The sequence below is a fragment of the Physeter macrocephalus genome, chromosome 9 (genome assembly GCF_002837175.3).
Source record: "Physeter macrocephalus isolate SW-GA chromosome 9, ASM283717v5, whole genome shotgun sequence".
Classification (NCBI taxonomy): Eukaryota; Metazoa; Chordata; class Mammalia; order Artiodactyla; family Physeteridae; genus Physeter; species Physeter macrocephalus.
In genome coordinates, this window is record NC_041222.1 from 83096052 (window position 1) to 83109809 (window position 13758).

At 40.8% G+C, this 13758-nt stretch overlaps 1 protein-coding gene across 8 annotated transcripts in view; it reads right to left on the reverse strand.

Moving 5' to 3' along the window:
- The window catches only part of IARS1 (isoleucyl-tRNA synthetase 1), a 94541-nt gene that overhangs the window by 38332 nt on the left and 42451 nt on the right, over positions 1 to 13758 (reverse strand). For 7 of the 8 annotated variants that reach the window (XM_024117188.3, XM_024117187.3, XM_024117186.3 and 4 more), the window contains exons 13-20: positions 13019 to 13117; positions 10741 to 10867; positions 9420 to 9493; positions 8850 to 9044; positions 6813 to 6899; positions 5042 to 5125; positions 3776 to 3920; positions 2037 to 2157 (exon numbers count right to left, since the gene is read on the reverse strand). In XM_024117188.3, coding sequence (XP_023972956.1) covers positions 2037 to 2157; positions 3776 to 3920; positions 5042 to 5125; positions 6813 to 6899; positions 8850 to 9044; positions 9420 to 9493; positions 10741 to 10867; positions 13019 to 13117 — 932 coding nt within the window. The remainder of the gene's footprint in view (positions 1 to 2036; positions 2158 to 3775; positions 3921 to 5041; positions 5126 to 6812; positions 6900 to 8849; positions 9045 to 9419; positions 9494 to 10740; positions 10868 to 13018; positions 13118 to 13758) is intronic. The other variant, XM_055087284.1, reaches the window with a different exon arrangement.

The window sequence follows — 13758 nt, forward strand, 5'->3', positions numbered from 1 at the left end:
ATCAGACCCATATATACTCAGACCCATCTCAGGTATCCAGGTTAACAGTTTCTGGAATTTCTCACCTTGGCTTACGGTTGTTCCATCTCCAACTTCTAGGAAACCAACATAACCTACTTTTCCAACCTCTGTCTAAAACCAAATTCGTTGTTGTTAGGTAAGAGAAATGTGGGGAAATGTCAACCTCATTATTGTTTTTCTGTATTTCCTAATTTTTCCAGGCTGAACAGGGACTACTTATTTAATAAAGTAGACCTAAAAATAAATTAAAAACATATTAATAACAACTACTATTTATTAAGTACCTATTATCTGCTAGCTACCGTATGTACATAGTCTCCATCTGCACCTTATATTAACTCTTACGAAGCATTTTTCGGAGAAAGAAATTGAGGCTCATAGATTAGGTAACGTTTCCCCCAGGGAACAAGTGGTGCAGCTGAGTTTTGAACTCATGGGCATCCACTACTGAAGTCTGTGATTCCATGGGCCTGTGTGGTATATGTGGAGGGGTGAGGTCACTAGACATCCCCCAAGACAATCTCTAAGGCCTTGGAACAACACATTTCTACAACTAACAAGCTTTAAAATTATATTTGAGAGGTAAAGAGAAATATTTATTTAACTATTGTTCTGTATCTCTCAAAATTTCTATAAAATTTCCTCTATGTTTAGAAAGCCCAGAAATAAACCCACACACCTACAGTCAATTAATCTTCCACAAAGGAGGCAAGAATATACAATGGAGAAAAGACAATCTCTTCAGCAAGTAGTGTTGGGAAAGCTGGACAACCACATGTAAATCAATGAAATTAGAACACTCCTTCACACCATACACAAAAATAACCTTAAAATGGCTTGAAGACTTATAAGACATGACACTGTAAAACTCCTAGAAGAGAACATAGGCAAAACATTCTCTGACATAAATCATACCAACGTTTTCTTAGGTCAGTCTCCCAAGGCAATAGAAATAAAAGCAAAAATAAACAAGTGGGACCTAATCAAACACAAGCTTTTGCACAGCAAAGGAAACCATAAACAAAATGAAATGACAACCTATGGACTAGGAGAAAATATTCGCAAACAATGTGGCTGATAGGGCTTAATTTCCAAAATATGTAAACAGGTCATACAACTCAATACCAAAACAACAACCCAATCAAAAAATGGGCAGAAAACCTAAACAGACAGTTTTCCAAAGAAGACATACAGATGGCCAAGAGGCACATGAAAAGATGCTCAACATCGCTAATTACTAGAGAAATGAAAATCAAAATTACAATGAGGTATCACTCACACCAGTCAGAATGGCCATCATTAAAAAGTCTACAAATAACAAATGTTGGAGAGGATGTAGAGAAAAGGGAACCCTCCCCTACACTGTCGGTGGGAATGTAAATTGGTGCAGCTACTATGGAAAACAGTATGGAGGTTCCTTAAAAAACTAAGACTAGAGTTGCCATATGATCCAGTAACCCCACTCCTGGGCATATATCTGGAGAGAACTTGAAAAGATACATGCACCCCAATGTTCACTGCGGCACTATTTACAATAGCTAAGACATGGAAGCAATCTAAATGGCCACTGACAGATGAATAGATAAAGAAAATATGGTACGTACACACACACACACACGCATACATATACAATGGAATACCACTCAGCCATAAAAAAGAATGCCATTTGCAGCAACATGGATGGACCTAGAGATTATCATACTAAGTGAAGTAAGTCAGAAAGAGAACGACAAATACCATATATATCACTTATATGTGGCATCTAAAATATGATACAAATGCACTTATTTACAAAACAGAAACAGACTCACAGACATAAAAAAAAAACAACTTATGGTTACCACAGGGGAAAGGGGGTGGGGGAAGGATAAATTAGGAGTTTGGGATTAACAGATGCAAACTACTATAAATAAAATAAACAACAAGGTCCTACTGTATAGCACAGGGAACTATATTCAACATCATATAATAACCTACAGTGGAAAAGAATATGAAAAAAAAATATATATACACACCTGCCATTTCAGTCTCAAAGAACCCAACGAGCGACTGCATAAAGGACAGGACCCACCGGTCTGTGATGTTGGTACTTTCTCTAACCATGTTCTCGTTGTAAAGGAATTCCATTTCTTCCTCCTAGGAAGTGACAATTATTGAAACATTCTGCATGCTTGGGGGAAACTACTGTAGAGAAATGAATTTTTTAAATTATTTAAACTGAAAGAAGTATCCAAACAAATGAAAAAAACACCATAAAAACCCAGACCCTGTTGGCAATCTAAATTTCTGATTCTTAGCAATATTTTCCAAGTAACCTCTAAACTTGGAACATTAAGTCCTCAATTAATGAATTACATTTTTGAGTGAACTAAAGAGAATTTAGGAAAAAATGATTCCTATGCACCAAAGAGTAATTACGAATTAAGAAATATTCCAACATCTTGTCATTAAGTAGGCGGTTTAGTTACTTTAAATCTGAGGAAGGAAGGACAGCAAAACTGGCTAGGACTGGACAACTGTCTGTAAGTTGAAAATGAGTACTAGGAATTAATGTCTTTGCTTAAATTACTTATTTTACCCAGAATGCTCTATTCCACTTCTGCTTTTTCCTTTGCAAATCCTCCTCGATGCTGAAGGCCTACTTTACCTGTCCCTATTCAATGCCATCACCATCAGGATGGCAAGGCAGTGACCATGCTGACTCTTGTTCTGATGCTGGAGCCTGCATCTTTCTGCCATGCCCAGATGAGCCCCAACTATGAGTGGTTTGACCCAGCCTGTGTTCCTGAATCCCACACCAGCAGATGCCTGCAAAGTAGACCCGTTTTAGGACTGCTGGCCTGAGAAGTGGTGGGATCCAAAAGATAGAAACACTAGGGGTGTTGTTCCCAAAGACCTTGTTCTTCTTGGGAGGGTTCATTAGCAGACTGAGATGAGCCAGAAGCAGCAAGAAGTGAGTGACCAGCCTGCTGGAATGTGATGCTCAAAGCTCAGCTCTCCAACCAGTTTCTCAGGAAGGAATAATATCACATGTTTAGTCAAAAGTAGTTTACTAAGGAATCCTACTTTTAAGGTGTTGGAGATAAAAAGATGAGTGGTACCTGAGCCCTGACCCCAAATGGAGTCTAGGAAGCATGCACAGGCACATGTGCAATGAAGCCTGCTGGCCTGAGAGCAGTTAGTAGGGGCAAGGGAAAGGGCTTCTCAGAGGATGCCTCCCAGGCCAGCAGGTAACTGCTCTGAGGCACTTTCATATATATCACAACCACTATTTTTCATCCCAGCAACCCAATGAGAACTGCTCTCACTTTCAGAGTCTCAGTCCAAATGTACTTATCAAGTGGCCTTCCCTGACCACCCATCTGCAGCAGCCTTTACTAGGCACTCACTCTGATAGTAGCTGACACATTACTGGCTCCCCCATCACTAAGTCCCCAGTACCAATTTGGCTGGCTAAATGAATATCCAATGCAACTCTTCTTCAACAGGTGAGGCTTCTGTGTCTTGCAGAGGTGAGCATCTACCCAAATGGTGAAGTTCCGGTCCTGTGCTCTTGGCCCAGCATGGACCCCAGACACCTGTCACACTTTCATCTATGGCCTCCCCAGTGGCTCTGAGCACCCACCCACGGGGCCTGTTAGCTCCTGTCTCCCATGGACCTCTGCTTCACAACTGACCCCTGACCATCTTTCGCAAACCCAGCTCAACCCAGCTCAGTGGGGCAGACTCTACCCCACAGCACTGCAACCCACACCTTCTGTAGCCTCAGGACGTTCTGGATGAAGAAGCGATAGGCATTGTACCAAGGTAGCAGCACATCCTTCAGGACATCTCGAACACCCTCCTCCTTAAAGCGGAGGTTTTCTGCTCTCACCACAGGGGAGTTAATCAGGTATAATCTGGAAGAGGAGAAAAATTACATGGAAAAGGGACACAGACAGTAAACCAAATATTACTGACATGTTGACAGGGCAATACCCAAATCAGCCCTTTTTCTAAAAAAGTGGGGAATTATAAATACGCTTCTAACAGTCAATTTAAAACCGACAAAATTCTTATTTTGTGTAAGAGACCTAGCAAATTATAAAGGGGAGACCAAAAGTGCCACACCAAAATATGGCACTGAACTAACCTAGAAGCATGCCCTGGGCTGGTCCCAGTACAGGCCTCAGGCAGCATGGCAACACTAAGAGGAAGAAGCCAGGCCCTCCTTCCAGGACATATGTGCAGGCATCAGGGATTCACAAGGAATAGCCACATGTACTCTGCCAGCACAGAGGGACTAAGGGGGCAGAGACCAGGGATGTTGTTAAACATCCTACAGGACAGCCTTCAACACAAAGAATTAAGAGGCCCAAGTTGTCAGCTATGCCAAGGTGAGTCTAACAGATAACTGGGGGTTGCAGGACACCCCACTAACTGCTCCTGGGCAACATGGCAACCGTGAACGTGCTTGCCCACAGTCCCCGGGTGTGGGTCTCTGTGTTCATAACAGGAGGATGCTGAATAAGATCTCTGTGGTGCCTTTTAACCTGAGCACTCAACGTTTATGACTATGACTATTTCAAGCAGTATCTCACATTTCTCTAAAAACTTTTCAGTATTTTTATTTGCTCTAGCATAAATTGTACCTCACATGGCTATTTGAGGAGTAAGTGTAAATGATATAAGAGAATTCTAATATCAATAAGACAGGGAACCTACAGAAGGAATGAGGCAAAGGCACCAGCAACTAGCCTGGGAGTACTTGTGCTGCTTAATAAAATCCAACACAGAGCCTCCTCTTCCGAAAGACCTATAGATATAGAAACATCTTTACTATTTAGAAAACCACCTTGGGGGTTTAAAGTCAACATCATACCAATGTAATTCTCCATGTAACAGACGTGCATTTTTTAAAAAAAGCTAATTATAAACCAAATTAATAGAATGATTAATATCACTGAAAACATGATTAACAGAATGTAAGATGCTTAATAAGAAATGACAAATACACATAAGGCAGAGCGCTGGTTTGTACCTGAGGGCATCAGCACCATATTTATGAATGACTGAAAGTGGATCTGGATAATTCTTTTTGCGTTTGCTCATTTTTTGGCCATCACTTGAAAAACAGAAGGGAAACACCAATTAAATGAGTCAACATCACAGTTTATATATGGTTACAGATTATCTACAAATTGGAATACGTAAGTGCAAGTGGGACACAAGTTACTACTAAGGCACAACAATAGGTGTTTAAGCTTCTTTTTGAATACTGTAGCAAGTCAATGGAGAAGTTTCCAGATAAATGGCAGCAGGAAGATGCCAGAGTGTAACAGTGAAAAAACACAGCCTTGGCATTTATCCCAGAGAAACGAAAACTTATATTCACACAAAACCTTAGAAAGTTCACAGCTTTATTCAGAGTCAGCAAACACTGGAAACAACCTCAATGTCTTTCAGCAGGTGAAAGGTCAAACTGTGGGTCACCATGGAACACTGCTCAGCAATGAGAAAGAACTATGGATCCATAAAACCACCTGAGGTATCTCCAGGGAATTACAGTAAGCAAAAAAAGCCAATCACAAAAGGTTATATATGATATGAATCCATTTATATAACATACTTGAAATGACAAAATTACAGAGATGGGGAATAGATTAGTGGTTGCCAGGGGATGGGGATTAGGATTGAAGGCTGAGGTGGGAGGGGTGTGAAGGGGTGGGGTGGGTATGGTTATAAAAGGGCAACAGAGGCATCTTGTGATGTTGAAACAGGCCAAGTATCTTGACTGTGCTGGTGGATACAGGAACCCATATATGAGATAATATTGCATGCAACAGCAAATAAGTAAAACTGGGGAAATCTGAATTAGACTGGTGGATTCAATCAACATCCTGATTGTGACAATGTGCTACAGTTTCAAAAACGTGACCATTGGGGGAACCAAGCAAAGCACACGAGGAGTCTCTATTAATTTTTACAACTATAATTCAGTAAGATTTTCAATTAAAAAAAAAAGTACAGACTATAGAGCCAGACTGCCTGGATATAGAACTAGAATTTCACACTCTTTTGCTGTATGACCTTAATTTTTCTGCACTTCAAATTCCTCAAATGTCAAAATGGACAATGAAAGGACCCATTTCAAATAGTTCTGGGGATAAATGAGTGAAGATGTGTAAATGCTCAAAACAGAGCCTGGTACAGTGCCAGGTGTCATCTCCCACCTTGAACAGCACATGAAGCAAGGTATCTAGGTATAAAAATTTCATTTTCTTCTTTTTATTTGTTTTTACTTTTAATGACTAGAGGCAGTAGAAGCAAAGGAAAAAATAAGACTCCTCTATAATAAGCCTCTAGAACCAATAGCTTCCTCATATATTAAAAACAAGACAACAAAAATCTATATTAAAGGACCAGTGTACAGATTTAATAAGAGCTATAAGCAAAAGTACTTTATAAAATTCTAAATGACAAATGTTATTTTATCACTAGTAGTATCATGGGACACATCCTCCCCTCTGTCCTCCTCCATTAGGCTTAGCTCTCAATGCAGTCCTTCTCCTAAGACAGAGGAATATGTAGACAGACTGTTACAGGTTGAGAAGAGCACAAGACAGGAGTTGGATGAAAAGGGAGAGCAGGAAGAAGTATAAAGGCAGAAGGAAGGAAGAGAATAGGAACAGAGCTGGGGCATTCCTGAATTCCTCTATTCACAAAGAATGGTTAGATCCAACCAGAACATGCTGAAAGAATAAAGGAGATCAGGAACTGCAACTCATTATTACACAAGGGAGTGCACCTGCCTTGCCAGGACGAGCCCATTCACAATCACATTTTTGAATGGCGGCCGTCCAAAGAGAGCTGTAGCCAGCACCAACAGGGTGTAAAACCTGGAAAAAAAACCCACAAACAAAGAGTTCAATAAAATAAGAAAAGGAATTCAAGCATAGGAAAAAAAACTGTTTACTTATTGGACTGAATTTCTATTTTAGGTAAGTTACACTTCTTGATAATCACAAAGCAATGGTTCTTGATCCTGGATACATCAGAATCATCTGGGGAGTGCTGAAAAATTAGGCACAGGACCCACTGCAGACCAGTCATATTAGAGCTTCTCACTAGCAAAAATAAAATGAACTTTATTTAAAGCAAATAAAGCCCTGGAGTGAGGTACTGACCCCCTGCTGGGGACAGTACTATCACCTTCCTTGGGGAGCTAGTTGGACAGCCACAAGGCAGAGCAGGGCAGCACTGGGTGGCCTCTCAGGACCTCCCAGAAATGCCAGGCTGGAAATCCAGAGATGTGTTGCTTTTAGCACAAGGTCATATGGGACAGTCTGATGACAAAAGATGAAGAAAGCACTCTCATCCAAAAGTTAAAAGCTAGTCTATATGAACATAGAAAATGTTTTTATTCTATCAGATATCATGCATGTTTATATGCTACCTAGATTGTTCCCTAAAAGAACTCTATCACATCCATGTAAGCTATCACATCCATGTAAATAAGTAATGCACTTGTGTCATCTCCGACCTGATTTAACATCACCAGACACAACTAATGAGGACGGAAATCAGACAGGTCAGGAGGACCCTGGTTCTTATGAGAGGCAGCCCATACCTGACAGAAGGCGAGGGAGGCAATGTGCACATGGGGACCCACGTTAGGGCTTTTAACAGTTGCCAGACATGGCAACTCCTCAGAGAAACAACTTATTGGTGAGTCATCTGGCCCTCCCTAAGAACAGGAGTTTGTATATGGTAGCTGTTTCTATAGAAAAATGGATTGGAAGCTGAAAACATTAAGAACATTAAGGCTGGAATTCCATCAGTTTGTGATGACTACAAGTTGTAAAGACAGAAAATGATACCAATATTCTTTAAACACTCCTGCAGAAACATTACTAATGAAAGTATAATTAGAACCTGGGTCAGCCAAGCTCATGCATGAAGAGAAGGTAATTCATCTTTTTCTAATTAAGAGGATGAGGGTACTGCTTTAGATAAGGCATCAGATAAAACCAATGCCAAAGTCCTCCCCACCATGTTTTTTTTTTCTTTTTTAAAAATTTTAAACCTGGATTTTTTAGAATGTTATGAGGCTAGCCTTAACATCTTAGTACATTTTCAACTAACCCTCCAATTTGTAGCACCCACTCCAGTATCTTGTATGTAAATACCCACTAAACACTTGTGTAAATGATTTGAAGTAAACAAACTAAGGACACATTAATTGTTTTGTATCACTTAACCCTTCCATACACCAAAATCTCTGTATTCCAAAATGTGAAAGAAACAATTCAAACTCTAAAACTACAGCCCTAATATAGTGTGAGATTCCTGCTCAAAAGACAACTTTTATGGTATGTTTAGTGGTGAGGGGCAGAGAGCAGGAGCAGAGCCTGTCTTGTTTGACACAATCTCCCCAGCACCCAGCTGATAAATGCTAAATGCTCAGGAAAATACCTGTTAAATCAAATCAATAAAACACTTTAAAGAGGGACTTCCCTGGTGGCACAGTGGTTAAGAATCCGCCTGCCAATGCGGGGGAGACAGGTTCGATCCCTGGCCCCAGGAAGACCTCACATGCTGCAGAGCAACTAAGCCCGTGCGTCACAACTACTGAAGCCTGCGTGCCCAGAGGCCATGCTCCGCAACAAGAGAAGCCACTGCAATGAGAAGCCCGCGAACCGCAACGAATAGTCCCCGCTCGCCTCAACTAGAGAAAGACCACGCACAGCAACAAAGACCCAATGCAGCCAAAAATAAATAAATAAATAAATAAATAAATAAATAAATAAATAAAAATCTAAAAACGCTTTAAAGAACAAGAAACATACCATCCTCTGGTTTGGTCAATGCCTTCAGCAATGAAATCTGCAGGAAATGCATCCTCAAACTCCCTCTTGTTTTCAAATGGATAATGAATTTGAGCATAGGGCATGCTGCCACTCTCGAACCAACAGTCAAACACTTCAGAGATGCGATGCAACAATCCCTTCCCACAGCGTGAAGGAATGGTCAGATGGTCAATGCTAGTAAACAAAGAAGTAGTCACTTCTATTAATTTTAAGCAAAACAGAAATTACAGTTTAATTGCCAAGAGGAAACACAACGCCCTCACAGCTCTTTCATATGCATCTGCAAACAGAAATATAGGCAGTTATCACAGGCTTTCAGAGAGCACCATCGGGGCTCCATCTGGAAGGTTATATACCAAAGTCTCCTGACATCTAACTCAAGGACAAGAGGCCACCTTTCCTCAATATGACATGAATCAACACGAAGTAATTCAGCAAACTAGTGTTTGATTTCTACATGTGGCTCTGTGATCTGATACAGAGACCATGTCTTAACAGGCTACCTATCCTGATACTGAACTGAAGTGAATCAAACATTCAGAAACTGACCTCTCTCTGTGGAGATCTGAGATCTTTGCTCCTGACAGTTCTTCCAGTTCTGCCATTGACCCAACACACACCACCTGTCAAAACAAAGTTAAAAAGCCTCAGAGCCAAAGATCAAACAGAGTTAATTTATGGAACATTCATGTTTAGGTTTAGAAACCTTTGATCTTCATGAGTTATCATCAAGGTGGCTTACCTCATGAAAGACTATAGGTCACTGTCTGAATTGGTGAGCAGATTTCACTTCTTTGCTATCTACCCCTATATAAGAGGGATTCCCTACAAGGAGAGAATTTCACAGCCATCATCTCAATGAGTATTTCTTGAGGGTCTACTATGTCCAAATCTCTGCCAAAAATAACCAGCATAAGTGAAATGCCTAGACTGTTACTCTAAGGCATCTTAGTTTGTTTCTGGCACTTGAACTTGGCTCTTTAATCTGAAATCTTCTCAAGTCAAAGCTGGAACTAATTTATTGTGCATGAACTGGACCAAACAGATTGCAAGACATTAGGATTATATTCATGTAAGGAGGCTGGGAGATGGGCCCAGCAGGGGCATTCAGAACAGGGTGAGTCATCTAACAGGGGCCGTGTAGCCGGGCTGCACCAGCAGGAGCTGCTGTGGGTTCACACCCAGAGGTCATCTACTACCTAATGAATACCCACAGCCTCTTTCTCTGCCCTTCCAGCTCAGTCCTGAAAAGTCCTCTGATTCAGTTACTTCACTGTTGCCTTTCAGGTCCCTACTGGAGATTTACTGAGGTCCCTGGGCTGCTGCTGCTGCTCATGACTGTTCTAATGCTGTCAGCATTGGACAGAGGGAATACATCTATAGACCTATGTATGTATTTATTTAGAGACACACACACACACACACATTTGATTTTAAATTAAAGGTCTGCAATGCTTTGGTAATCTTCTTAAGTCGTCCTTTTTTATCACTATAAGGCTGTTTTAATATGCTGTGACTTAGTGCAGTGGGTGGAGTCTCTGTTCTGTTCATCAGAAACTCAAAAGGAGAAAGAGTTCTGAGCAACACAAGATAAACAATGTGAGGAGTTTCCCAAGAAAAATACAAATTATATTTTTCACTTTTACACAGAGGGAAATTTAAAACTATATTTAATTAAAGTAAAAATAAATTAAAATCTTAAAAACATATTCTTATTTATGTCATGATTCTAGGAAGGAACAAAGGAAAACAAAACTGATGCAATAAGAAAGGGGCAAAGAAAAAAAGAAACCATATTCTTTTACCCCATACTGAGATGCATGAAGTGCTTTAGCAAAAATCAACACAAGTAAACACTGCCCTGCCTCACCTCCTCAAAGTCATCGCTGACCCACAGTGGGATAGGAGTGCCCCAGTATCTGTTTCTGGAAATTGCCCAGTCACGTGCATCTTTCAGCCAATTTCCAAATCGCTTTTCTCGCACAAACTCTGGGACCCTGCAATAAACAGATCAGATAACCAATCACATAAAAACATTAGTAAGTAAATTTGTAAATTAGATCTGCATAAGCCTTTGTGAACCTAACATTCTGGAAAGGCTGAGCTCACTCCTAGGAGAATGTCTTCCAAATGGACAGCACCAGAAGACCCACAGAGGCTGTTTCTGCTATGAATCCATCCCAGGAAGATGCTCTGTAATATGAAACCTCACAGCACACAAGCTTCCCTGTCCTGCTCTCCAACTGCAGGACTGCCACAATACTTTAACCAACCACCATGACGACAGCCAGCCTGATCTTACTTAGATCTAGTCTTCAGGTCATCCATACAATAGCGCTTTTACTGAAACTCATTAGCAAGGGCTCTTAATCACCTAAGTAAGAGTCTGAATAGGCGGGGTTATGTGTAGCTGGTGAGAAGCTGCCTCTCCAGGCTCACCTGCAGTTCCCATGCCACTGCACTTTAGGCTCTAGCAATAAGGCAAGTTCCTTAGAATGCAGCTTCTTACCTCACTGCCTCTGTCCATGCCATCCCTCCACTTCTATAATGTTCACCCTGCCACCCTCCTTCCCTCAGCCACCCCCCCTACCCAAGGCTCTGATAGCTTCTGACTGGTAAATGACTCCTTATTCTTTAAGGTTCAGCTTTGTAGGAAACGCTGCCAAGCTCAAGGCTGAGTTAGGGCACACCTAGGCTCCAAAACATTCTGTCCTCTCAGGTGCTGCAGTTACCATCCTAGGTCAGTTTATAGGCCTGCACACCTCTTGCCACCACCCCCAATGAGGCAGCCATACGAATATTCTATATTCAGCACTCCACTAGGAAACTAAAGAGCTTCTTAGGTATAAAAATGAAAAAACATTTTGCTCCTGAGAAATTCATTTTGCTAAGAAATATAGAAAGCTATAGTTTTCTTTTACTGCCCTGAGATTCTCCCCATTCTTCCAAAATCAAATGCACTATTTCTTACTTCCCCAGAGAACACAACTTAAAGTCAAGTTGGATTTTTGGGGAAAATAAGAAATAGTGATCACCCTCAAAACTCTCAGGGAAAAACATTCTTCTGGAATACATAGATTTAGTTTTTTATCATTTTTGCACCTACAGGTTGAAGTACAGTAGTCCCCCCCATCTGTGGTTTCATTTTACATGGTTTCAGTTACCCACAGCCAACCGTGGTCCAAAAATATTAAAAGGAAAATTCCAGGAGTAAAAAGTTCATAAGTTTTAAACTGCACGCTGTTCTGGGTGGCATGATGAAGTGTTGCACCCTTGCACTCCATCCTGCCTGGGAAATGAACTATCCCTTTGTCTAGCGTATCCAGGCTGTATATGTTACCCACCCATTAGTTACTTAGCAGCCATCTCGGCTACCACATCAGCTGTTGATTATCTCAGTGCCTGTGTTCAAATAACCCTTATTTTTACTTAAAAATTGGCCCCAAAGGGCAAAAGCAGTGATGCTGGCAATCTGGATATTCTTTTACCATGCTTAATTTATAAATTAAACTTCATCATAGGTATGTAGGTATAGGAAAAACACAGTATATACAGTATAGGGTTTGGTACTATCTGTGTTTACAGGCATCCACTGGGGGGTCTTGGAACATATCCCCTATGGAAAAATAGAGGAACTATTGTAACACCTCTCTGCAGTTTAGATATTAGCTGAGGAGAGAAAGGCTTCTGTCCCTGCAGTGTTTATCCATGAAACCAGTGTACACAAGACATCGCCATATTTTAGGAACTCAACAAGTGTCAAAAATAGTAAGTGTAAATGGCTTTTGTAGGTATATCCAAAAATAAATGTATATCCGGAAAATGACTATTATTTAAAGCTAATGGACTCTGAGAGCACAGCCAGTTTTCCAAAGTCATTCCATTCTTTAAATCAAACAAATGGCAACTTCTCATTTCCACTGGGTTTAAAAAAGAAAAATGTTCTCCTATATGTCCTAAGAGGGCTGTTTCTTCTGTTATATAATATTATTTAAATTATTTTGTGTTCCTGAATAAACAGAAAAATAGCTATTATTACAATATAAAATAAAAGATGGCTTTTAAAATTACTATAACTTGAGGGCAGTATAAACCAGTACTAACTACATAACAAAGGACATTATGAAGACACACATCTTATTGCTCACCAGTAACATAGGTCATTGTTCCTCAGCAGCTGGTCTACCATATGCTCCACCCGAACGAACCAGCTAGGCACTGCTTTGTAAATGAGGGGAGTGTCTGACCTGTGGAAGCAAAAATGCAGAACGTGGCTGGGCAGACTGAGGTATGCAATGGGTAAGACTGACCTTTAGTTTCTTACTGATATCACCACCAACTATTAGGCCTTCTACTGATATTTATTTCTATTGCAAATACTAATGTCTATGTCATCTCCCTCCACCTTTCACAAGAAGGTGAAAGCTAATAAGAGAACAAGAAAAAATATAGTTCTGCTTGTGTGAAAGTTGACTAAGAAATGATGTCAACCTCAGCAAAGAGGAAACATGGGAACAAAACGTGATGCCACTGAACATTCCATTTTCACCTACATCTTTATAGTATGATGTTATATTAAAACTTGTATCACAGGGACTTCCCTGATGGCACAGTGGATAAGAATCCGCCTGCCAATGCAGGGGACACGGGTTCGATCCCTGGTCCTGGAAGATCCCACATGCTGCAGAGTAACTAAGCCCGTGCGCCACAACTACTGAGCCTGTGCTCTAGAACCCATGAGACACAGCTACTGAGCCCACGCACCACAACTACTGAAGCCTGCGTGCCTAGAGCCTGTGCTCCGCAACGAGAGAAGCCACCACAATGAGAAGCCCATGCACAGCAACAAAGACCCAATGCAGCCAAAAAAAAAAAAAAAAAAAAAATT